General features: G+C 44.7%; 2 protein-coding genes across 5 annotated transcripts in view; one reads left to right on the top strand and one right to left on the bottom strand.

Moving 5' to 3' along the window:
- CLUAP1 (clusterin associated protein 1) overlaps positions 1-3195 on the top strand; it is a 31976-nt gene extending 28781 nt beyond the window's left edge. For all 4 annotated transcript variants that reach the window (XM_011376521.2, XM_011376518.2, XM_023521200.1 and 1 more), the window contains one exon: positions 2174-3195. In XM_011376521.2, coding sequence (XP_011374823.1) covers positions 2174-2323 — 150 coding nt within the window. In that variant the 3' untranslated portion in view covers positions 2324-3195. The remainder of the gene's footprint in view (positions 1-2173) is intronic.
- Positions 3196-3288: 93 nt separating this feature from the next.
- Positions 3289-23726, bottom strand: part of NLRC3 (NLR family CARD domain containing 3) — a 41369-nt gene continuing 20931 nt past the window's right edge. Inside the window, exons 5-20 of the mRNA XM_011376623.2 lie at positions 23371-23725; positions 22297-22383; positions 19409-19492; positions 18847-18930; positions 17361-17444; positions 16038-16121; positions 15458-15541; positions 14693-14776; positions 14077-14160; positions 13241-13324; positions 12660-12743; positions 10510-10593; positions 9994-10077; positions 9228-9311; positions 8725-8808; positions 3289-8425 (exon numbers count right to left, since the gene is read on the bottom strand). Coding sequence (XP_011374925.1) covers positions 8335-8425; positions 8725-8808; positions 9228-9311; positions 9994-10077; positions 10510-10593; positions 12660-12743; positions 13241-13324; positions 14077-14160; positions 14693-14776; positions 15458-15541; positions 16038-16121; positions 17361-17444; positions 18847-18930; positions 19409-19492; positions 22297-22383; positions 23371-23725 — 1625 coding nt within the window. The 3' untranslated portion in view covers positions 3289-8334. The remainder of the gene's footprint in view (positions 8426-8724; positions 8809-9227; positions 9312-9993; positions 10078-10509; positions 10594-12659; positions 12744-13240; positions 13325-14076; positions 14161-14692; positions 14777-15457; positions 15542-16037; positions 16122-17360; positions 17445-18846; positions 18931-19408; positions 19493-22296; positions 22384-23370; position 23726) is intronic.

Raw genomic sequence — 23726 nt, 5'->3', positions numbered from 1 at the left:
TCACTTGTTTATTTCAGGGAAGCTGTTTCCATGTACCCCTCCTAGGCGTGGGGGTTTGTCCTTCATGTCTTCTCTCACTCATGTGACAGATATTTATTGAGTGCCTGTTACGTGCCTGGTGCTGTTACAGATTGTGAGGAATATAGCTGTGAATAGAAACAAGGCCCCTGCCTTCATGAAGCTTACAGTAGTGAAGCAGATATAGGGGTCATAGTGGTAAGTCCAACAGTAGTGAAGCAGATATAGGGGTCATAGTGGTAAGAAGAAAAATAAAGCAGGTTCAGAAACAGTGGCAGGGATGAGGTATGTTTTTGATTGGTCAGGAAAGGTCTCTCTGATAAGGTGACATTTAGGCAGAGGCCTGAATGTGAGGAGGGACATGGTGCTATGCAGGGCAGAGGCCTGAATGTGATGAGGGACATGGTGCTGTGCAGGGGCATCTTGGTCACAGGGGATGTGTTTTCTACATGTGAGAACCAGAGGCAACAGTGTGACTAGATGGAGTGAACTGAGGGAAGGAGTGGCAAGAGAGGCAGTAGGGGCTGTGTAGAGCTTTATAGGATGTGACAGGGACTCAACATTTTCCCTGAGTACAGTGGGAAGGTGCTGGAAAATCCTGAACCCAGGAGTGCCAAGAGCTGACCTGTATTTAAGAGAGCCCCATAGGGGCATTTGCAATAGTCTAGTTCAGAGATGATGGTGGTGGTGGCTTAGCCTCAGGTGGTGGCAGCAGAGGTGTTGAGAATTGGTTAGATTCTGAATATGTTTCTAAGGTGAGAACAATCAGGTTTTATTAATTGGACATGTAGTATTAAAGAGAATGAAGAATGCCTATGTTGTGGCATAATCAGCTGAAAGCACAGTTTTCATTTCCTAAGCTGGGGCAGACCTGAAGAAGGGGCTTGGAGAGCAGACTGAGAGTTTGGTTTTGGATGTTCTAAGTGTGAGTCGCCTGCTAGATGTCCACATGCTGGTGCTGAGTAGCCAGTTGAAATTCAGGTCTGGAGTTCAAGGATCAGGTCTAGATTGGAGATTGAATTAGGGGAGACATCCATATCTAGGTGGTCTTTAAGTGCGAGTATACGTGTGATTGCTTGTAGAAAAAGATAAGAGAAGAAGCCCAAGGCTTCAAGCTGACCCCACACTGCAGAGGCCAAGGAAATGAAGAGAGTTGGGCAAGTGAGACAAAAGACCCTGGAGTGAGGTGGGGTGAGCCCTCCAGAAAGAAAAGAGTCCTGGAAGACAGAAGAGTGGATGCCAGGGGAAAAGGAGCCCATAGATCAAACAGAAGGATGGGCAATTACCCATTGTGTTTGAATCCACTGAATGTTTCAGTCATGACAAGAGCAGTTGAGGGGGATTGTAGGGTGAGAGCCTGACTAGAAAAGTCATGCTAAAGAGTCAGTGAGAGGGGAACAAGTGGGGACAGTGAGTTCAAAACTCATTCAAGGAGTTTTGTTGTGAGGGGAATGAAGAAATAGGGCAGGGTAGCTGGAGAGGAAGGTGGGATTAAGTTTTGGGTTTTTTGTTTTTTGTTGTTTTTTTTTAAGAAGAAAGAAATTGCAGCATTTATGTATGCTTGTGGGAATGATTTAGATAGTGTTACCAACCTTCTTGGTTTACCTGGGATGCAGGATTTGCAATTTTAAAACCTGGCTGAGTTGGTTACCCTAGATCTAGAGGATGGAGGAAAGAGTGTTTCTTTTATTTTGCTCCTTATGCCCATTTCCTGTGTGGCTTTCCATCCCCAGTCTGGTAAAAGCCAAAATAAGCCTTCCTTCCCTCTCTCTAAGTTCTCACCCTCCTCGCTATCCACTGATGGGTCTTTGGGCCATCAGGAGAAAAGCAGCATTCAGTGAGCCTCAGTGCAGGTCCAGTGGTGCTCCTGAGATGTCAGTGGGAAAGCCATCCTTGTAGCACCAACCTTGGATTACACATTGGTGTTCGAAGGTACCGGTTAGATGATACATTGATCTATGTATTCCAGCCAGCAATATCTAGACATTGGTCTATTTTTATGTCCCCACAGCCTGACCATCTCTGCCAAGCTCTTCTTTCACTTGGGGGTATTGCTAGTTATTGAGTTACTCATAAAAAGTGAGGTTGAGTCTCACTAACAAGGTGTCAGGAATGAGATGGGACCCTCAGTTGTATTTGTTGTTTTTTACTATAGGAAGACTCAGAGGACAGTGAAATTGACATGGAAGACGACGAAGAAGACGATGATGATTTGGAAGATGAGAGCATTTCTCTCTCACCAGCTAAGTCCAGTCGAAGGGTCCGAAAACCTGAGCCCCTAGATGAGAGTGACAATGATTTCTGACCTTCTTGCCACGGGACATAGGCAGATTAAAACCCTCAGATTTGTAGGTAAACAGGAACTTAGAAGGTTAGGAAGGAAATGTATTTTGTTCACTAAGCCACCTAGACTCATTGTTAATAACGTAGTACCTGCTTTTGCTTTAGCCTCCTATGTGTTGCTCCATGAAGCTTAAATGAGAACCAGAGCAAACCCCTAAGATGATTTTTTTGCCTTATTTATCTCCTGAAACTTGGGAAATACATGTTTTCTTAGTGATTCACATCTATAGGACAAAAACTCAAGGAGAAATAAGTTTCTGTGTAAGTTTTGGCTATTGTTGTCACATGTTTCCTCTAAGATTCAGAGGGACAGACCTCTGAATACAAGGACTCATTTTAGTAATCATAGGTGAGTGTCTAACTTTTAATCACTTGTATAATTTACAAGCTTTTAATTCTAGCCTTTATTTCATTTTATAGTCTTACTTTCTTCTGCATGTTTACAACACCAAGCTTGAATTGTATTTTACTAAAATTTTCTGAATGAAATTTTGCTAACTTTCTTTGAAAATCAAGCAACAGAGAGATGCTCCAGATTATAAGTACTTCATTTTCTATCAGAAGGCTGACATTTCTTCTTAGGAAAGCAAATTAAGGAAAAAGCATTAGTACAGATTCATGTTCAACCAGAATTGAATTAGGTAGAGTAACACTAGAATTTCCTTGTTGTGAAATGAGAAATGACAGATATGTGGCATTGTTTTGTTTTTTTAATATGGAAAGCACATAACAGTTTTCATTTTTCAATTACAAAGTCAGAAGACTTCTGAAGTTATCTCTTAATAAATGTATTTAATACCTTTTTTGTATTATTAAATAAGTTTTACTTGAAAATACAATTATTTTGTTTATTTGTACCAATAATATAAATACTTAAGAAAAGTTCACAGGTTAATATGATACATGTAAATTTTAGACTGCGTGAAAATTATTTTAATCATCCTTTTTTTTTACATACATTTTCCTAAATTTTATGTCCGAAATTACCCCGTTTTTTAAACATTCATCATTCAGTTAATTTACCAGTAATTTGAGATGTGCAGTCTTTGAAATGATAAGCTAAATGGGAAGTAGGTGTGTTGGGAACCATGCTAACAACCTCAGATGCCATGGCTTCTAAGGTGCAAAAGAGTCATTGTATCTTCTTCGATGTTTTAGTTTTGGTGAGTCTAACCTGACATATTTTGAAAAAAACTAAAAATGTTTATCTGTTTTCCTTATGTGATGCTTTCTTCTAATGAGGATTAGCACGAAGTCTGACACAAGCTACAGATAACATGTCCACAGATAGAGGCAACAGCTGTAATGGGAGATTCATTGTTTCACCTGCTTCTTGATTATCCTTCATCCTTGGTTAACCAACTGTGCAGAGTCTCACCATGGTATGGCAGTTCCTTACTTTAGCTTTGTAAACAAAGGAGCTTTAAGTACTCCATCATAGATTAGTGTATTTCTGTCACTGTAATGGGTCCAGGAGTCAAATAGGTGCAAGTGCCTTATAACATGGTGTCTTTTGGTTTTTGTCAAGCAGCAGAGCAGACTCAGCGCCCCCCAAGTATTTTGTGTTTAGGTCAGTGAAAAATTAGCATTTAGGTCATTGCTGACAGTTTTTTACTGTATAATTAAAGGATCTGTTAAAATGCTTTAAAATATACATATTGACAGAAAATACAAGGGAATTTTTTAAGTCCTTAATTTTTATCAGTGGTAGCCATCAAGAACAAAGTCCAAGGATGTCTAATGGGCTATCCAAAGAACTTGTTTCCCTTTTAGCTGAGACAAGAAGAAGAAATAAATGCAAAATCTCTTTAATTAGCATTTAAAACTATTATGTCAGTATCAGACATCTGAAGGGAATGTGTGTCCCTTTAGGTTAGTGACATATTGCATAAATAACATAGCTGTTAGATTAGCCCAGGTGAACTCTTGGGTGCTAGGATCCAAGACGATTGGAAGAGAACTAAAAGGTTAGTATCTCCTACTCAGAACAAAATTCCTTTGAACAAAGATGTGACTGGAGCAGGAAGACAAAGGGTTCAAGAAGAGATGCCATTAGGAAAATGGAAGTGATGTAATAACCAATGTGTCTGTGAGAAATAGTATTCAGATTTTACACGTCTGTTGGACAGTTTGGGAAGAATTAAGCAATAGTGACATATAAAATTAAGTAAATTTTAAAACTAATGTAACTTAATCTAGATGGAACAATTATATAGGAAGAAAATGGCTCAGTAGTGATCAGTACTAGTAAAGTCATTAGATAAACAATAAATAATGATTTAACCAAAAATCATACTATAACTATGTTGGAAGGATGGAGAAACAAAAAGTAGGAACATATGGCTATGTATATCCAAGTGCCATTTCCCATAATAGAAAGTCAATAGATACTCTCTAAATAAAGCAAGAAATCGTATATGTAGGATATTTAGTTTTGAAAATGGGGTATTTAGCAGGGGGAGGAATGGGACAGGAGACTGCTGTTTTCCATTATAAGCCTAATACTCTTTGGCTTTTTAAACTATGTGTATTACTATACATCTTGCTTTGATGAAAATTTATTTTTTAAAAGATAAATCTATAGACAGAAGAAGGGTAAGAGCTGGAGATTTAGGTTTGAGAATCATTTGAATATAAGATTCCTAAGGGGAGAACATGTGGGAAAAGAAGAGAGCTCAGGGTGGAAACCTGAGAAACACCTGTGTCTAAGAAGAAAAGTCTACAAGGAGCCAGAAGAAAGAGGCCAGGAAAGCATTTTCTAAGTTTTCCAAAGTGACCCTATTTTACTTGAATAATTAGGAAAAATATGTTTAGTTTTTCAAAGAGTGTTGAAGAAGAGTGGTAAAGAGAAAGGATTGGAAAGTCGTAATGTTAAGGAAGCCAAGGCAGGGGATAATTTCCAAAGAAGGGAGAAGTAAACAAGTGCTAGATCCTTATAAACAAGGTTGACATTGTCAATTAAGAAATCTCCGACAGGGTCGGGTCTGATTAGTACTGGGATGGTAGACCACCTAGGAATACCGGGTGCTGCAGGCTTTTAAGAAAAAGAAAGAAAGAAATCACCGAGGATCTTAGCCAGAAGTCTGCAAGTGATAGGTTGAGGAGAAGTTGGAATTTGAAACCAACACAGTGAGTATTGATAATTGTTCAAAAAGGTGGATGATCACAAGTAAAAAGAGGGCAGAGCTGGGGGAGAAAAGTGAGGTCAAAGAATATTTTGGAGGGGCAGAGGAATTTTTATTTACATTTAATTTATTTATTTGCAAGGAAAACATGTTTTTTAGCTGAAGGGAACTAGCTTGTGGAATGGGAGGGGTTGAATCAGAGATGGGGAGACATAGAGAAATTGATGAAGCAAAGTCTGCATTAGGAGCCATTCTGCTTAAATTTATACTTTATATTGAAAACATACATACCAGGTAACCAGTTATGTAGACGATGCTAGTTAGGGTAAGAAGGCTATGGTTGATTTCACAATCTTTGACCCCTGAATGTCTACAGTGTCTATTGTAGATAGGCCTAAAACAGTTCTCTTGACTCAGAGTACCCAGAATACTGAGGCATTGCTTTAGAAGTTGGGCCAAAGTAGCCCTAGAATAAAGGATGGCTGATCCTGACTAACAAAGTTTAAAAGCAAGTTTTGAAAGGCTCCAACTATTTCTAAGTAATTTCGCCTGAGAATAAAGCTCAAGAATATTTTAAGGAATATAAAAAATAGCACCCAGAAAGATAAAATTCTCAATGTCTGAAAATTACCAGGCATAATGAGAAAAAATCCAGAAACAGGCCAAGAAATGATCCAGAAATGATAGATGATAGTAGGACATTCAAACAATTATATTCCATATATTAGATGGTAGAGGAAAGCATGAGCATATGAAGGAGATATGGAAGATATAAAGAAAACCTCAAAACTTCTAGAGATTAAAAAAAATGAGATGAAATTATACAAACTGGGATTAAGAGCAGATCAGACACTGCAAAAGAAAACATTACTGACCCTGAAGACATAGCAATTAGAAACTGTAATATGTAAAACAAGACAGATCTCACTGTGCTTGTTACTAATTTTATTGCCTCAGTTCCAAATTCATCTTTGGCCTGCTCTGTGATAATGAAGCTATTTCTCGTAATAGCTCTCCTTTGTCAGCCAGCAAGATGTTAAGCCTTGTCAGTAGAGGGTGCTCAAGAGGTTTTGGAAGAGGTAGGGGGCGTTCCTTCCAATTCTAATGTGCCTTGCTCTTGAAGTCCCTGGAGAGCACACTTTTTCTCCACTGCTTTGGCCCTTAAGGTTTCTCCAGTGCTAGGATCTTGCATGGCACAGCTTTCTCCAATATTTGACTACTGCAACTCTTGCTCTGTTGTATTCTCACCTCCAGAAACAGTACAAACCAGAAGATAGTATAGCAACATCTTGAAAGTACTGAAAGAAAAAACTGTCAATCTAGAATTCTATACCCCCAAAAAATATATTAAAAAAAAAAGATAATCTAATAAATACTACACAGACCCATGTTCAAATGCCCCCAATTCCCAAATAATGTTCTTTTTTCCCTCCAGCCTAGGATCCAATCAAAGATCTTATGTTAAGTTGTTATATCTTTTTAATCTCCTTCAAATTAAAATAGTCCCCAGCCTTTTTTATTTTTAATGACATTGACATTTTTGAAGAGGTCAGGCTAGTTTTTTTCTTTCTTTCTTTCTTAGAATGTCACTCAGTTGGATTTTGTTGGATTGTTCCTTCATGATTAGATTCAGGTAAACCTTTTTACGAGAATACTATGTCAACAGTGTGTCCTTCTTAATGCATCACATCAGGGCCCCTGCTGTCCCTTTGTCACATTATTAGTGATATTAAATCTAATCACTTTGTTAAGGTAGCATTTGCAAAACTCCTCTATCTTTAAGGTACCTTTTTCCATTTATAAATATCCTTCATGGGGTGATACTTTGAGAGTGTATGGATAGCTTCTTCCTCAGTAGGTTTTAATCTATGATTTTAGCATCCATTGATGATTCTTGCCTGAATACTCAAAGAAACATTTGGAATAACAGTGCTTCCTGTTCAAATTTTTAAATAATTATTGTATAATCTTCATAAGCATTTTCGTTGGTTATAGTTGATGAGAGCTGTGGTGTCCACTTGGGATTTTTTTCCCTTTTAACACAGGCATCTGAGGGAATTTATGCCACGTGGAAGCTCAGCTTGCTTGCCTTCAGAGGGAAGCTGTAATCACAGTAGTGGTTTTGGAAGCCTAATATAGAATAACATTAAGGCATTGACATTTAACCAGTGTGCTAGACTCCAAATGACATAATCCATGCTTGTTAGAGAGTGCGTAATGGGTAATATATGGTAAAATCCTTGGAGTTTTTGTTGTTGTTGTTGTCTCTATCTTCAGAATTCTATAATTATAAAGCCTTCATTTCTCTTCAAAAAAATTCCCATAATTTTTTCATATATTTCTAAGGATCATCTTTCTAAAACTTTTTCTTGAGAAAAGAGAGGTTCCCCTCTGTCACCAATGCCAAATTGAGATTCTTAGTGGGCTGTAAGATGGCAACTCATTTCAGAAGGAGGGGGATGATTTTAACCAGATGAGTGGAAAGTGACAGTAATAAAAAAGTTGGGGGCACATGAAGATCTCACTGTATGAATAAACTCAGACCAGCTTCTTACTTGCTAAATTTTAAGGCCTAAGTTCCTGGATCCCTTGGTGGAAGACCCTTCCCTTTATGTGCCATAGCAGAGAGCCCATTTCATCCTTGCCTGGACTGACCCTGGATCAGGAGGAGTGCCCATGACTGCTTTTGGCAACACCTTTCCTGCCTCCTCACAGGAGACCAGCTTGCATGCAGGACAGTGTCATTCCTAGACCACAGAAGGCACCCTGGAAATGGTCTTTTTGTTCAAAAGCTTCCAGCTGTGTCTCTTCCTGTCTGCCTGCCCGGTCCACCAGAAGCTGGTTTTGCTCACATTTCAACAGTGCACAAGGGAGCATTCGTCTTGATGGCCTCTGAGATCATCCTGGCACCAGATTCCCCAATGTGATTTCCCTGGAGACTAGAAGAGAAGAATTAGGACCAGTTGGGAAGTTGGCCTGCAAGTTCTCTTTAATAAAGAGCAGGTAGTCACTACATAAAATACAGAAATCTGGGCAAAATTTTTGTGCTTCCAGGATCCTTCCCAAGGACAAGACTCTGAATGGCTTCTTCTTATACCAAGATTCCCCCAGAGGTGCTGAGTGGCCTGGGAGTCAGCTATTTCTTAGAATTGGGCAGAAGGCAGGGCCTGACCTGGTAGCAGTTCTAAGAGTGAGCAAGAATGGCAAGAAAGGACAGATACTCCCGAGCCCCACTCACTTGATATGCTGGAGTCCATGGTTTCCAGACAGTGCGGTGGCAACACATATTGCTCCATCCATCCCCAGGGAATTCTCTTGAAGACTAGCAGAGAAAAGACACCACAGTGAGCCATTCAGGATGGAAGAACATGCCCAGGAAGTAGCACTACATTATCTTGAGGGGCATTTCTGGAGATGATTTGTCCACTGGCACCATACCAACTGTGAGGAGGCATTTGACCCTGAGATCAGAGTTTATAAGGAGCCAGTTGTCCCATCCAAGTGCAATGGATGGTGTAAGACCAAAACTGCAGATGTTAAGTAACTTACCTCTGACTTAAGCTAGCCAGAATGAACAAACCTGTCCATAATTATATTTGGACTATACTGACCAGAACAGTGAACAATTTCTATTCAGAAGGAAGGATCTACAGAGGAAATCAAGAGCATCTTATCCCATGGGGGAGGTTCCAGCAGAGAAGTGGTCAGCTTTGGGTGCAGTAGGGCTCTACAACCACTCACTTGAGTCTTCGGAGACTTGAGTTGACCTTCAGAGCATTCGCCAGAGCTTTGGCTCCAGCTACTCCAATGGTGTTTCCTCTTAAGCTGTCAGGAAAGACAGGAAACATAAGGTACAGTGATGGCTGAGAGGAGAAAATGATCCCTCTTCAGATGAGTATCGGCTACTGGGTAGAGGCAGTGTGGACTCATCAGCCACGGGGGGTTAGGTTGTTCCTCCCAGGCACAGAAGGGAGATTGGCGCTGGAGAGCATGTAGGAGACACGGGAGGGATGAGCCAGCCCAGTCTGAGTAGTTTGTTGGAGCCTTCATCCTCCTTTTCCATTCCAAAGATAAGAACTGGGTAGAGGCGATACTCCAACCAACCAGTCCCTGTGTTCTTGACATCATGGCCGCAGCAGCAGGGAAGACCTGAACATGCCTGAGAGGCTCACAGAGCTTGAGGCCCCAAACTGCTGGATCTCAAAGGCCAAGGTCAGTGGTCACGGACCACCCCAGGGTCCCCTAAACAGGGCCTCACGATGTGTTCAGCCTGGGCAAAACCAAGAAGAATGGTTACTCTAGGAGGGGAGGACCAGCAATAGTGACTCACAGGGAAAAGGGGTGAAGCGGGAATGGGGAAGCCAGGCATGCTTGATTTAAGTGAAGATATTTAAATGATTTGTGAGTTTCATGTAAATTGACATTTTTTTTCTCTTCTATATTTATTTTGAATCAACAGCTTGGTTTCTTTGGTTAGGACAATGTAGCTGTAGACTGGAATACTTACTCAAGAATCTCCAAGGTTCTGTTCACAGACAGGGCCTCTCCCAGTGCCTGGGCTCCTGGGGCACCAATGGAGGTCACCTGGAGACTGTAAAAAGAGATGCCATCACATGGACAGGCTGTCCCTCTTCAGCCCTCACACCTACCCCAAGCCCAGCTTCCATCCATATTTGCCATTCATTTTCACCACCCCTTGACTTAGGGCTGAAAGTGATGAAATAGCACTGCAAATTGTTGGCTCATGATCTGTCCAAAGAATGCTACATCTCCTACCTATTCTGTCTGTTGCCTAGGACAGATCTGGATACTATGGACACAGGAAGTAGAGATAGTCTCCTGAAGAGTTGGGGGGAGGATCCTCCTTGTACCCTAATTCTTACTTTTTAGATGTTTGCTGCATGATTGCTAGTATTAGGAAAATCAAACACACCTTCCTTGACTGGAAAACAAAAAATGGTGTTTCATATGAAGGGATGGTGAAGGGCTGGCTTCCTGGGCTGCTGTGTACATCAGGACTTACTAGAGAGCAGTGAGGGCTGTGTTCGCCTTCAGCGCATTGGCCACCGCACAGACACCTTCATCCCCAATGGCATTCTCCTGTAAACTGAGCACAGAGAATGACCCCTGGGTACATGGAGCACAGGGCCAGCTCTCTAGCATGATGTGCAGTGCTGGGATCTTCTATTTAATTCAGACCACACACACCATAGACTATACTTCCAGGATTACCCTGTTTGGCTACTGTAGCCCCATGGCCTCCTAATTAACATGCAGAGAAGTCTGGGGTCTGCACAAGTATGGACCATCAGAGGCAAAAAAGAAAAAGGACAAGTGGCAATACTGTCAAGGGCTTGAGACAAAAAAGAGGATGCTTTTCAAAGCCAACTAGAAGAAAAATTTAAACCCTTGATCCCTCAAAGGCTGTTCTAGTCAGGATTTTACGTCTTTTTTTACGTTGGAAGAAAGTAGCTGGCCCCGGAGCAGTAAATGATTAAGAGTTTAGTGGACATTGACATATTTAAGGGAGTAGTTTGCAATAATAATTTTAACAGACATTGACTGCATTGTGTACTAGCAAGCCCAATTCTTCCCACTTGGAACTCAGGTGGGGAGATGTGATGAAATGAGCAGTCACCATAGGCCATGTGCAGGCTGCAGGGAGGACCCTGTGGGGTCTCCCACTCCGGTGTGGTCACACAGGCTGCCCAGAAGAAACAGGTCTAAACTAAAACCCGAAGGATAATAGATGGGGGAGAAGGCCTAGCGAATCTAAGAGAAACCCCCCAAATTGAGTCAAGTCTCAAGTATGAGACAAGGCTGAGGAGGTACAAAGGAAGTAGATGTTTAGGGTCCTTAGAAGCCATGCTAAAGTTTGGACTTCACTCTGCAGGGACTAGGCAGCCATTGAAACATCTCACCAGGACAGGGACAGATTTGCATTTTAGAAGGATCTTGACCAGCAGTATGAGAGGATGGACTAGATGTGGAGGTTGTTGCAGTGATACAGGTGAATGATGTTGGTGGCCTGGACAGTGGCCAAGAGGTTGGGACATAGGGAGGAGCATCAACAGGACTTGGAAGTGAATCAACAGGATTTAGAGCAAAGACGATGTTTCTTTTTGCATGTTTGGTTGGTTCTATTCATGAGATGAGGGGCCAAGAAGCAGGCTTGTGAGGGAGATAATTTGGGTAGTTTGAAGTATCTGTAAGACATCCAAGGGGAGGTGCAGAATGGGCAGTGGACACATGGGTCTGGAGCTCAAGAGAGAGGTCTGAGATTCAGATGTGGGGCCATCAGGACTTTGAAGGGAATTGGAGCCTGGGAGAGAAGGGAGTGCTTCCAGAAAATAGATGTCGTTCAAGGGAAGATGGCCTAGGACAAAACCCTAAGGAAACCAGTATTTCAAACAAGAGATGGACATCCTGGAAGCTAAGAGAGAAGTAGTATCAAAAGCAGATGAGACTCAAAAGGTTATTTGACCCAGCGATTCCGCTCCCAGGTGTGTACACAAGAGAACTGAAAGCTTATGTACACACAGAAACTTGTGCATTGATGTTTATAGCAGCAGCATTCATAATAGCCGAAAAGTATAAACAACTGAGATGTCCATCAACAGATGAGTGGATAAACAGAATGTGGTCTGTCTCTACAGTGGAATACTATTCAGTCCTAAAAAGTACTGACATATACTATAATGTAGATGAAACGAAAACATTATACTAAATGGAAGATGTCAGTTACAAAAGACCACATATTGTACAATTTCATTTATATGAAATGTCAAGAATAGGCAAATCCATAGAGACAGTAAATTAATGGTTGCCAGGGGCTGGGGAGAATGGGAAGTGACTGCTAATGGATGTGGGTTTTCTTTGAGGGTGATGGAAATGTTTTAAAATTGATTACAACTGTACAACTGTAAATATACTAGAAACCAGTGAATTGTACACTTTAAATGGGTAGATTATATCTTAATAAATAAATCTGTTATTTTTTCTTTAAAAAAAAGCAGATGAGGATGAAAGCATGTCTGTGGCTTTAGGTCAGATGAGACTGTGTGCTGAGGGCATGAACACTGTCCACTGCCCATGAGCGCCTGGTTGGTACCAAGCTTTCAGATTCCCCTGCTCCCCTGCCCTCCCCATGGCCTGCATGGAGGCCCCACTTACTCGAGGCTGGTCAGGCTCCTGTTGAACTGTAGTGCTTGTCCCAGGGCCTTGGCAGCGCCAGCCTGGATGAAGTTCCACTGCAGGCTGGGCAAACACAGACCACATAACTATGTGGCTCACAGAAGAGCCCAGAAAGTCTTGGGGCTCCAGAAAGAGGGGACTAATCCCAAGAGAGTCTGATGACAGTGGGTGGAGTCCCTGCAGGACGGGTTCTGGCCACTGATGGGCAGACCTTCTCCTCAGGCTTAGTCTTAAGGGGTCAGCATTCACTCTCTGGTTAGGAGTGGGCACAGGGACAGGCTCTAATAAAGACTCTAGATGGCCCCTGCATGAAGCATGTGACATGGAGGTACAGCTGTGGGCACTACCTCCTACCACTGGCTTCTCTGTGGATCAGCCTCAGAAAGCAGAGCAGGGGGCAAGGCCAGTGGCCTCTGCAGGTGACTACCTGCAGCCTGCTGGAGGCCCCAGAGAACATGTGAGTGCTCAAAGCCAGATTTGGACTCCTGCATCAGCTGTTTTGGGTGTAGCCCTGTAGCTCTGCGGAAGGGATGAGGCAGGTGGGATTGCCGAGGACTCACTGAAGGGATGTGAGGGCGTGGTTTTCTCTCACTGCCACTGCAATGGCCTGCGCACCCTGGTCATGGAGGAGGTTGGCTGTCAGGCTGGGAGGAGGAGAACAGGGCAAATGAGCCAGAGCTGGGCCATGATGTCCCCTGTCTTTGCTCCCCAGGGAGTCCAGACCACTCCTCTCCAACCCAAGGACTTCATCAGGACTGCTGGGATGGCCTAGCTCATGCTTTTGGAGCACTTGCATGTGCCAGGCATGTGCTCTGGACAGTTGTAACAAATCCTGACAACCCATGGGGAATGGGCTCAGGATCAGCTTAGTGAGGTTCCATGATAGGTCACCTACCAGGAGGTACCCAGGAACTCACTCCTGATCCCTGTACTGTGCTTTCTGCCCCTTACGATGTGGCCCCTTCCACATGCTCATCCATCTCCACAGGATGGGTTAGTGGAGCAGACAAACAGTTGCCATTAACTTCATCGTCATGTAATTTATGACATGATAGTGGATGACTTCTGTCGGGGTTGCTACCAGGGGCCAGGTTTCTTGGCTACCCCCTCCCAGGAACAGGCCCAAATAAAGACTCCAGATGGCCCCTGCATGAAGCATATGACACGGAGGCACAGCCATGGGCACCTGCCTCCTACCATTGGCCTCTCTGTGGATCAGCCTCAGGAAGCAGAGCAGGGGGCAGGGCTAGTGGCCTCTGCAAGTGACCACCAGCTGGAGCCTTGTACAATGGCAAGGGTGACAAGGGTCTGGCCCATCAGCCCCTGTGTTCTGGGTAGGTGAGGCCCTGGGCATAAAAGAGCCTTAGGAAACACAGCCTGCCCCCCACTCACGTACTCTAGGTTCTTCAGAGTGCTGTTGGTGCAGAGAGCTCGAGCCAGATGCTGGGCTCCCTCTGGGCTGATGGAGTTTTCTCGCAGGCTGAGAAAAGAGAAGATCCCGAGCTGCTGACCAGGAAGATGAAGTCGCGGAGAAACAAGCCCAGGTGTTCAGGCTTTTAGAAATCCCCAGTAGGACCTGGCCTTCCTGAGTGATCTAGGTGTAGTATGTGCCTCCAGCAACCCCAGGCTCCAATGGCTAGTCAGCCAAGTGTATTCCCTTTAGGACTGTCAAGAGTATTTTGGACAGTCCAGGAAGAAGAGGATAAGACAATGGGACCTCAGAGCTGTGAGGGGAAGGCATGCATTCTTGGATGCCTAAAAGACTTGTGTATGGGCAGGGAGCAGCAGAACCTGCCACTTGAGGCCACAGCTGCCCCTGCCCTCCTGAGGTGAGGAAGAGTGCAGGATGCCAGCTCTAGAACCAGCTCTGCCCAACCATTGGTCTATATATAACCAGCCTATGGGGAGTAGGTGTGGGCTTCCCAGTACCAACCTTTCCTTCCAAGTCCCAAAGTCCTTTAAGACACCCTGGTCAAAGGGATACCTTGTTTGAGAGGGAGGCTGGGACTTACTTGAGGCTGAGGAGGGTTCGGTTGGCACAGAGGGCGCCCATCAGCGCTGCCACTCCTGTATCACTGATGGAATTGCTCTGCAGGCTGCAGACAGAGGAGAGGGCACACTTGGTGTGGCTGTCACAGGATCTGGAGGGAGCCACCAGTCCAGCTGAAGCACTGAATTTCACAGGGAGTTGGGAGGTCCCTGGGGCAATTGTCACCCCACATCGTTCTTCTCATCATCCCTCATTCCTCTCCCATCTCCCACATTCCAGCTCCTCCTAGGTTGGGGCAGATCTAGCAAAACCAGCCCCAAAGTTTAGACTGCCTTGGTTTGGGTGTCTCCAAATGTCTCTGAGGGGGGTGTGCTTTGTTTGCTGCCCCCAGAGAAAGCGGCACAGTTGAGTCTTCCCAGTGTGGGGTAGTGCCGAGCTCCCTGGCCCCACACCAAGGTCATTGCAGCTGACCCCTCTTTAGCTACCTGCACCAGCTTCTAAAGGACACTCGGTACTCATCACTCTGAAAACTCCAGAACCAACACCAATCCCTACTGTCCAGGGAAATGGAGCTTGTGTAGCAGGATGGGACAGGTAGGGTGGGCATGGAGGAAAAACCACTGAGATCACAGTCTGCCCAGGGTTGGTGATTGGCTGAGTTATGCAAGGGAAGTGGCCCTTACAGCCATCCTCCAGGACCCAGCCACCTACTAGATGGGGAACCCGGAGTAGCGGGGAGTCACCCTCTGCCTACTGCCACCCCTGGAGGGTGGTCAGGCAGACTCACTCCAAACTCTGTAGGCCCTGGTTCACCTTCAGGGCTTCAGCCAGGGCTTTAGCACCTCCATCGCCAATGCTGTTACTGGAGAACCTGCAAGAGATGGGACACAGGTGAGTCAACCTCCTGGAGCAGCCAGGGAAAGTGGGGCCTAAGGATCAGGGTTCAGGGGAGGGCTGTCTCTGTTGTCTCAAGGGTGCCTACTACACCTGTTCCCTGTAAGAGATCAAGGTAGCAAAGTCCTCCTTGGTTCTCTGGAAGGGGCCAGAGCCAATCTTTCAGTGAGAGGTATTTGTGATAACTTTATGTGAAGGTGGCCATGAAATGCTGTTTTCTTCTGCCAGTGGGGAAGGTAGCAAATGTGAGCCTGAGACAGTTGTGGCTCACTCAGTCCTGGGAATCTGGGTCTCCATTTTCCTGGTTCAGTGCTTTGGAGTCAAAAGCTAGCTATCCTGTACCCATCCATCCATCCATCCGTCCGTCCATCCATCTGTCCGTCCGTCCATCCCCATGCTAACAAATATTTATGATGGGTTGGGCATTGTGTTAGTCATCGAGGATACCAGTTTGGCCCTTCTGCATTTCTCACATGAGCTCCTTCAGACTCCTGTTCTGCTTCAGAGCATCTGCCATCCGCTGGGCTCCTGTAGGCCCAATGGTGTTCTTCTGTAGGCTGTGAGAAAAGATAGGGACGCTTCAGCAAATCTGGTCACAGCCACTCCCAGGCCAAGGACACTCTGATTCAAGATGAGAGGTCAGAGAGTACTGAGTGCCTGTCTCCACATATCACAGCATGCGGGGAGGAAAGGTCTGCTGATTGTGGCCAAAGTGATGCCAAGAGACTGACATTATGTGGAGAGTAAGAGGCAAGGGTGGCCAGCCCCTCCCTTGTCAGAAGCTGGAAAGCAGTGACCAGCAGACATTGATAATATCCAGCAACTTTCTGAGTGGGGACTTCTATGTAGCAGTCCCACTGGCCCTTTATCCCTCTAACCCTCTCAACACTCAACAATCTATCTCCGTGTAGACCAACCAGCAGCCTGCCTCTAACCCTACAGTGTTCCCTAAGGCAGACCCTCTACTAAGGTTGCTCTTTTCTAAAACTTCTCTTATATTAAACTTGGAGGAGAGGATGTTACAGGAGAGAACCCCTGTGCTCATCCTAGGACGGTCAGGGCAGGAACTCTTGTGTGTGAGGCTAAATACAATCTAAACAAAAGGGAAATTTCCCCTGGTTCCAAAACGGCAAGAGACCCTCCCCTCCCTTTTCTTAGACTACTTCCTTGTTGTGATTGTAAATCCTTTCCTTTTCTCTTTTAGAAATATGTAAATCTTCTTAAAAGCTAAGTAAAAACCTCTTGCCAGGTTTATAGCCTACGAATGTCTTGTAAGGACTTTGGAGCCATCTCTTTGAAGTGTAAACATTAAAGAAGATAGCAGACTCCCAGTTGTAAGTGCCTCCTTGTCATGAAGATAAGAGGTTTTAACTTTATGTTGGCTAAAGGCAAAATTAACAAACACAGATGGCTACCCCAACTACCATGCTAATTTAGGATAAACTATATGTGACAAATGGTGCTGTCCAGTCCTCTTACCTGAAGATAAGTTGTTGTTTATTTTGGGTTGTATTTGTTTGGCTATGGAAAAGGGTGTGATTTCTTTGTCTTTGCAATCTCATTGGTAGTTACCGATAATGGGCTTTGAATGCTTATTCAAGTAATAAAGTTGTTTTGTTCTTTCCCACATTTGTGGAGAGGAATTTCTGGACTGGCAGGAAGCTTTATTTTTAATTATTTGTCCAACACCCGTTCTCTAGAAAAGCAATGGACATCTAGTTTTCCAAGGGCCAGGCTCTTGGAGGAGGAAAGGAGAGGACAGAGGAGGCTTTCTGCTAGCCAGCATGTCCACTTACTGCAGCATGGAGAGGGTCCGGTTGGCAGCCAAGGCCTCAGCTATGGACCTGGAACCATCATCCCTGATTCTGTTGCTCTGAAGGCTGTGGAGGCAAGGAAGAGGCACATCACAAATGGAGCACACAAGGGTACCCAATGGTGGCCCAAACCCCCATCATAGGGTCACTGATGCCCAAGGGGAATAGCAGATGACCTCAATGAGCAAGGACTCTGACCCCTGCATTCCCTCACTGCCTGGCACACAGGAACTTGGGAACAATTGGCCCTTCCCTTTGCTGCTCTGGCCTTAGGCTTCCCTCTGGGTCTCTAAGCACTTGCCTGCTGATTGGGGTTGAGGTGCTCATGCTATGTGGATAACAATAACTAGGTCATCAGTAGTCCTGATTACAGCCAAAAGCAACGGCACCCAACTAATGGTAAGGATGTGGTGAAATTGGGATCCTCATCCCCTCCTGGTGGGAAAGTAAAATGGTGTGGCTGCTGCAAAACACAGTCTGGCGGCTCCTCGAAAGGTTAAACATAGAGTGACCATGTAACTAGCAAATTCCACTCCTAGGTATCCACCCAAAATAATTAAAAACAGGTACTCAAATACTGTACAAGAATCTGTACAGCAGCATTATTTACACTGGGAAAAGGTGGAAACAACCCAAATGTCCATTAACTGATGAAAGGATAAACAAATATGGTTCTATCCATACGTTGGAATATTATTCAGCCATAAAATGGAATAAAGTACTGATACATGTTACAATACGGATGAACCTTGAAAACATTATGTTAAGTGAAAGAAGACACACAAAAGGTCATCTTATGTGCTTCCATTTATATGAAATATCCAGAATAGGCAAATCCAGAGAGACAGAAAGCAGATTGGTTGCTAAAGGGGAGAATGGGAAGTGACTGCTAATGGGTACAAGGTCTCCTTTTAGGATGATGAAAATATTTTGAAACTAGATAGAGGTGACAGTGGGACAATTGTGAATGTACTATGTGCCATTGAACTGCATACTTCGAAATAGTGAATTTTATGTGAATTTCACCCTAATCAATGAAAAACAAAACAAAACAAAATGATGGTGCACATTCAACTAAGGATGGATACAACCACTGGTCTCTAAAAGCATAGCAAACCACACAAAACCAGGGATCTTCTGGAGGACAGGCTCTCAATGTCTTGGAAAACATCTCAGGGGAACATTCTGACACTGGCCTTGAGGATTTCTCATTCAATGGAAGACAAGAAGTTTTCCTCATAGATTATTTTGCCCCTCTACCCCTCTTCTCCTTTATCCCCTGCTCAGGCCATAAACACAAGCACTATGACCAGGGAGGAGCTGGAACATGGAAACCTGCTTAGGATATATGATTCTATAGTATCCACTGAGTGGGAGTTGGTATCTCATGGCCACCATCCATTCCATGGATGGCACCTGAGAAGAAGGCTTTCTGGTCCCTCTCTATGGGGCAGCATATACAATATACCTCAGAGAGGCTAGAGTACGGTTAATCTTCAGAGCATCTGCCAGCGCCTTGGCCCCTTGAGGTCCAATGGAGTTACTGCGGAGGCTGGTGGAAAGAAGAGAGAGAAAAAACCATTCTCTTTTATCAATTTCCAAGGAGGGAACAAGGAACAGAAGTTACACTGACCTTTCAATCTATGCTCCTTGAAAAAAACAAAACAGAGTATAGGTATCGGGGTATAGGATTTCATGTTTGGTGGCACTGAGGCAGAGATCCATATGTAGGCGAACAAGGAAAGAGTTTCAGATGGTGGCTCCATGTGATGGGGAGAAGAAAACAGGATCTGATGGACTAGTGGGTTTGGACCAAGTGTAGATAGGAGAATGACAATACTACGTTCAAGGCCAAAATTCTGGTGCTTCCTGGGTGAGTCCCAACACCTGAGCAGGAACCATGACTTTGCTTGCTCAGTTGTCCTTCCAAGCCCACCCAGGGGAGAGTACAATTTAGAGAACTTCACAAGATGTTTCACAAGCGTTCCCTGTCCCAATGGTGAAAGATTGGCCTTTGGTGTTGTACTTACTCTAGAGTAGTCAGACTTCTGTTGACAAGGAGGGATCTAGCCAGAGCTTTGGCCCCTTTGTTACTGATCTGGTTCTCAGCCAAGCTGTGCAAGGAGAGGGAGAGAAGTGGTTATTGCAAGTCTATAAATCTCATCGCCTTTTCCTCAACTCTAGCCTCATGATCCAAACTCCTGGACCTCATCAGCATCATCAGGGCCTGAACACAGGTGGAGATCAGGTGAGCCTGAAACAGATTGCCAGGCTCAGGAAAGCTTCTGTGCCAGGCAAGGTAGGGCCAGAGTGGGCAGGCAGACCTTCACAGTGGCAAAGGGTCCTATGGAAAAGTCTGGCCAGAATCCAGCACAACAACTTCTATACAATACGTTAAAGAGAATGGCCAGTTACAGAAGTCTACAATGTGGACCCCAGGCTGTGGTATGCTAGAAAACTGGCTCTCAGGAAAACCAAAGTACAAAAACCGTGATTTTTAGCATTGGCCAATTTCCATGATGTAAATACTCCCACCATAGTCAATTTCAAACCCTCACAGCTTGCAAAATTCCATGAAAATTTAACAATCAGCTCTTATGAACTCATAGTTCCAGCATACCACTGGCCCCAGATCTTTCTATAATGCAAGAAGAGAAAATGGTAGCATTATTACAGAACTAACTTTAAAGGAAAAAAAAGTACATCTGTATCTGCCTTGAAAGGGTGATCCCAGAAATATACTGGTGGATCAACCTAATGTTGCTTCATGTACCCAGTTTCAAAAATGGTAGCTGATGAGGTTCAGTGTTTTTTAGACATTTAAAACTGTGGGGCAACCCCATGGGATGAAATTAGATTCCACGGTGCTTTTCAAGCTGTATTTCAAGGGCCCCTAGGATTCCACAGAAAAGCTTCAGGAGCCACCAGGAGTCTGAGAAGGAGCCAAGTGCTTGGGCTCTGGGTCCCCATCCCCTCTTCTTTTAATCTCAGCAGCTTCTTCTTTTGTCTGTTTGACTTATTGAGATTCTGTCTGGAACACCACTATAAAAAAGGATTCTACTGCTTTAAAAAAGTTTAAAGATCATTCACCCAGAGCATCTTCTATATAAATGCTAGAGGGCCTCTTTCTACCCCCACCCCACCCCCAGGATTTTTATAATATTTTATAAATTAATATTTCATGAGCCATATATGTTTTGTGAAGGATTCCTTGGGTATTTCAGGCAGGGATGTGGCGCTGAGGACCAACCACAGAGAGTTGAAGAAGAGTATGTGGCCATAGAGGAAATGTTGGTTTCGTTCAGAAAAATTCCTGAGCACTATCTAGACTCCTTTAAGCCAAACACTGAAAGTTGCCTATTTTGCTGAAGGTACCCATGAAGGAAAAATATTAATAATGATAAGTTGTCATTATCATGTTTTTCTCAAAGGAATTGCATTTATATCTCTGGTTAACAAAACAAAGGTAGTCCAGCTAATAAATAGCCGCCCTTACACAGTGCTTCCTTTGTGACTGTCCTGTCCTAAGCACTTTCCTTGAATTAACTCGTTGGAGCTTCACAAGGACTCTAGGAGGCAGTGTGCAGCAAAGGATTAACTTTGCTTCCCCACAACCTCCTCGGGCTCCTGCCTGTTAAGAATGTCTCTGCCTACCTGGAGGCCTGAGGTTATGCTGACTATTTTATCTCACAATGTGATTTATATTGGGGACCTTGGGCCATACAGTGTCAGCTTGACTTCTGGAGGAGCTCGAGAATAAGGTCAGCATATAGGAGGTCAGGAATGTCTTAGTAACCAACTCCCAATAAAGACTCTGGACACTAATGCTTAGATGAGCTTCCATGGTTGGAATGCTTTGTGTTGTCATATGTCATTGCTGGGAGAAGGAAGAGCTGTCTATATGACTCCACTGGGAGAGGACAGCTGGAAGCTCATGCCTGGTCTCTCCGGGAACCTGCCCCATGTGCCTTTTCCCTTTGCATATTTTAATCTGTATCCTTTCAGTGTAATTAACTGTAACTATGGATATGACAGCTTTTTTGAGTCCTGTGAGTCCTTCTAGTGAATTGTTGAACCTGAAGCTGGTCATAGGGATCCCTGAACTCTAAGGTAGATACATTTTTAATCCTTTTTTACCCTCCTTAGGCACAGAGGTGTCTGTACAAGGTCACATGGAGCCTACCACTCTAGTCACTGTCTTCAATGACTGTTCCTGATTCATTGTTTATTTTTGTTTCCTCGGATAAAGATTATTTTAGAACCCAGAGGCTTGTGTGTGAATGAGAAATTACACTCTGGGTCCTGTTCTCCAAACGCACCTCCCTAATTCTCCAAAAGCCATCTTCAGGTCATAATATCATTTCAACTACAAATCAGGGTGGTATTCAGAGTTGGAAATTATTACAGTAGAGATTTCGTAAGCACATAGATCTGCACTACAGTCAGCCTATAACCTTTCATCTAATTACATTAAAGATGCAATGTTTAAATTAAAATTTTTTAATTAAAATTTCTCAAATTAATAAAATTTAAGTTTTATTTAAAAATGCAATTCTGTACCTAGAATACTGTTTGAGGGCAAACTTTGAGAGGAGCTTAGAAAAAACTAGGCCTGGTGCCATATCAGCACGTATAGTATTTGGAGAAATGCTTCCATGTGCACCATAATCTCTGATCCCCACCCCTCCAACACACACCATATCCTTTCTCTCTTTTTAAACAGATGAAGTACTTGAGCCTCTGGAACTTTTGGGAATGGGTGGAAATAAGCAGCCTGCATCCTGAAACATATGCTTTAAAGACACCTCTCCTTGAAAGAACCACTGGTCAGCTGGGCAGAGAGGTGAATGGAAAAGGAGCCCCCAGACCCCAAGACACAGGTAGGCACTCTGGGCGGGGGCTCTTGGGTCAGCATTACCTGATCCTCTGAATGCGACAGTCCTTTCCACTCAGCACGCTGCCCAGTAGCTCCATCACAGGGTCCTGGAACTGGTTGGTGTCCAGCCTGGTTGGGAGAAACAGCAGTAGTGAGTGGTACCATTGCCCACAGGCAGGTGGGATGAGGCCTGGCTGGCATTGGGGCAGCAGAGGGGGCCCAGGCTGGGCTCCTCTCCCTTCCTTTCTCTCCATCCCAGTGCAGCTCTCACCATGTGGCTCAGAGATCTGAGCCAGCACACCCACCATGCTCAGAGTTTTCCTACAAAGGTAAATGGGGAGGCTTAGTGGCATAAGCCCTGGGGTTCCTTCCCAGCAGCCCCACACACTGTGTGCCTCTGTGGGACACCAGTTGCTAGCTCTTCTTCTGAGGACATGGAAGCTGCTCTCAGGTCCTGAATGGCCCTGGTCCTGCAACTTTTCCCCCACCCCTGCTAAGGTCTAGAACAGTGCACAGAGGATGAGCTGAGGGTGAAGTGAGTGGGTGTAGCTTCCATCAGCACTGGGATGATTCATAGGGTGTTATGGGTTGAATTGTGTCCCTCAAAAGATATGCTGGCATTCTAAGCCCCGTTGCCTCAAGAATGGGACTTGATTTAGAAATAGGGTCATTGCAGATATAATTAGTTAAGATGAGGTCATATTGGAAAGGGGCGGGCCTGTCATCCATGTGACTGGTGTCCCTACAAGCAAAGAGAGGGCTATGCGAAGACAAAGACATAGAGAAGGTGACCGTGTGATCACGGAAGCAGAAATTAGACTGATGTGCCTATAAGCCAAGAATTGCCAGCAATACCACAAGCTAGAGAGGCAGGAAGGATCCTCCCTTACAGGTGTCAGAGGGAGCATGGCCCTGCTAACACCTTGATTTTGGACTCAGGCCTCCAGAACTGTGGAAGAATAAGTTTCTATTATTTTAAACCACCCAGGTTGTGGTCCTTTGTTACAGCAGCCTCAGGACACTGATACAGGGGGGCCTGGTGGAGGGTAGGCACCTTCCAGGTCCTCCACTCTCTCCTCTGTCCACATACCCTGCACACCCCATCCCAGCACCCACCTGAGGCTCCGGCAGTAGAGCAGCTGGGGAAGCAGGCTCTGGAGGACGCCCTGACTGAGACGCAGGGACAAATTGGCCTCCTGGGCGCAGGCATCCGACACCTGCAGGAGGTAGGCCAGGGCAGCGCGGTGTGGGGGGCCAGTCAGCCCAGCCAGGCCCCCGCTCTCCATGGCCTCCTCCACACTGCGGGCCAGCTCTGTGTGCTGCAGCTCGTGTAGGCAGTGCAGGACATTGACCGCCCGGGCACAAACCGCCACGTTGGGGTGCAGGCAGCCCTGCAGGAGCTCAGCCGCCTGGGCCCGGGAGCCCTGGTGCTCACCCGGAGCCAGCATGGAGCCAGCCAGCAGGGCATTGAC

This window comes from Pteropus vampyrus, unplaced genomic scaffold (assembly GCF_000151845.1).
Source record: "Pteropus vampyrus isolate Shadow unplaced genomic scaffold, Pvam_2.0 Scaffold300, whole genome shotgun sequence".
Classification (NCBI taxonomy): Eukaryota; Metazoa; Chordata; class Mammalia; order Chiroptera; family Pteropodidae; genus Pteropus; species Pteropus vampyrus.
Note: the sequence above shows the minus strand (reverse complement) of the source record. Positions and strands in the feature narration are given on the sequence as shown.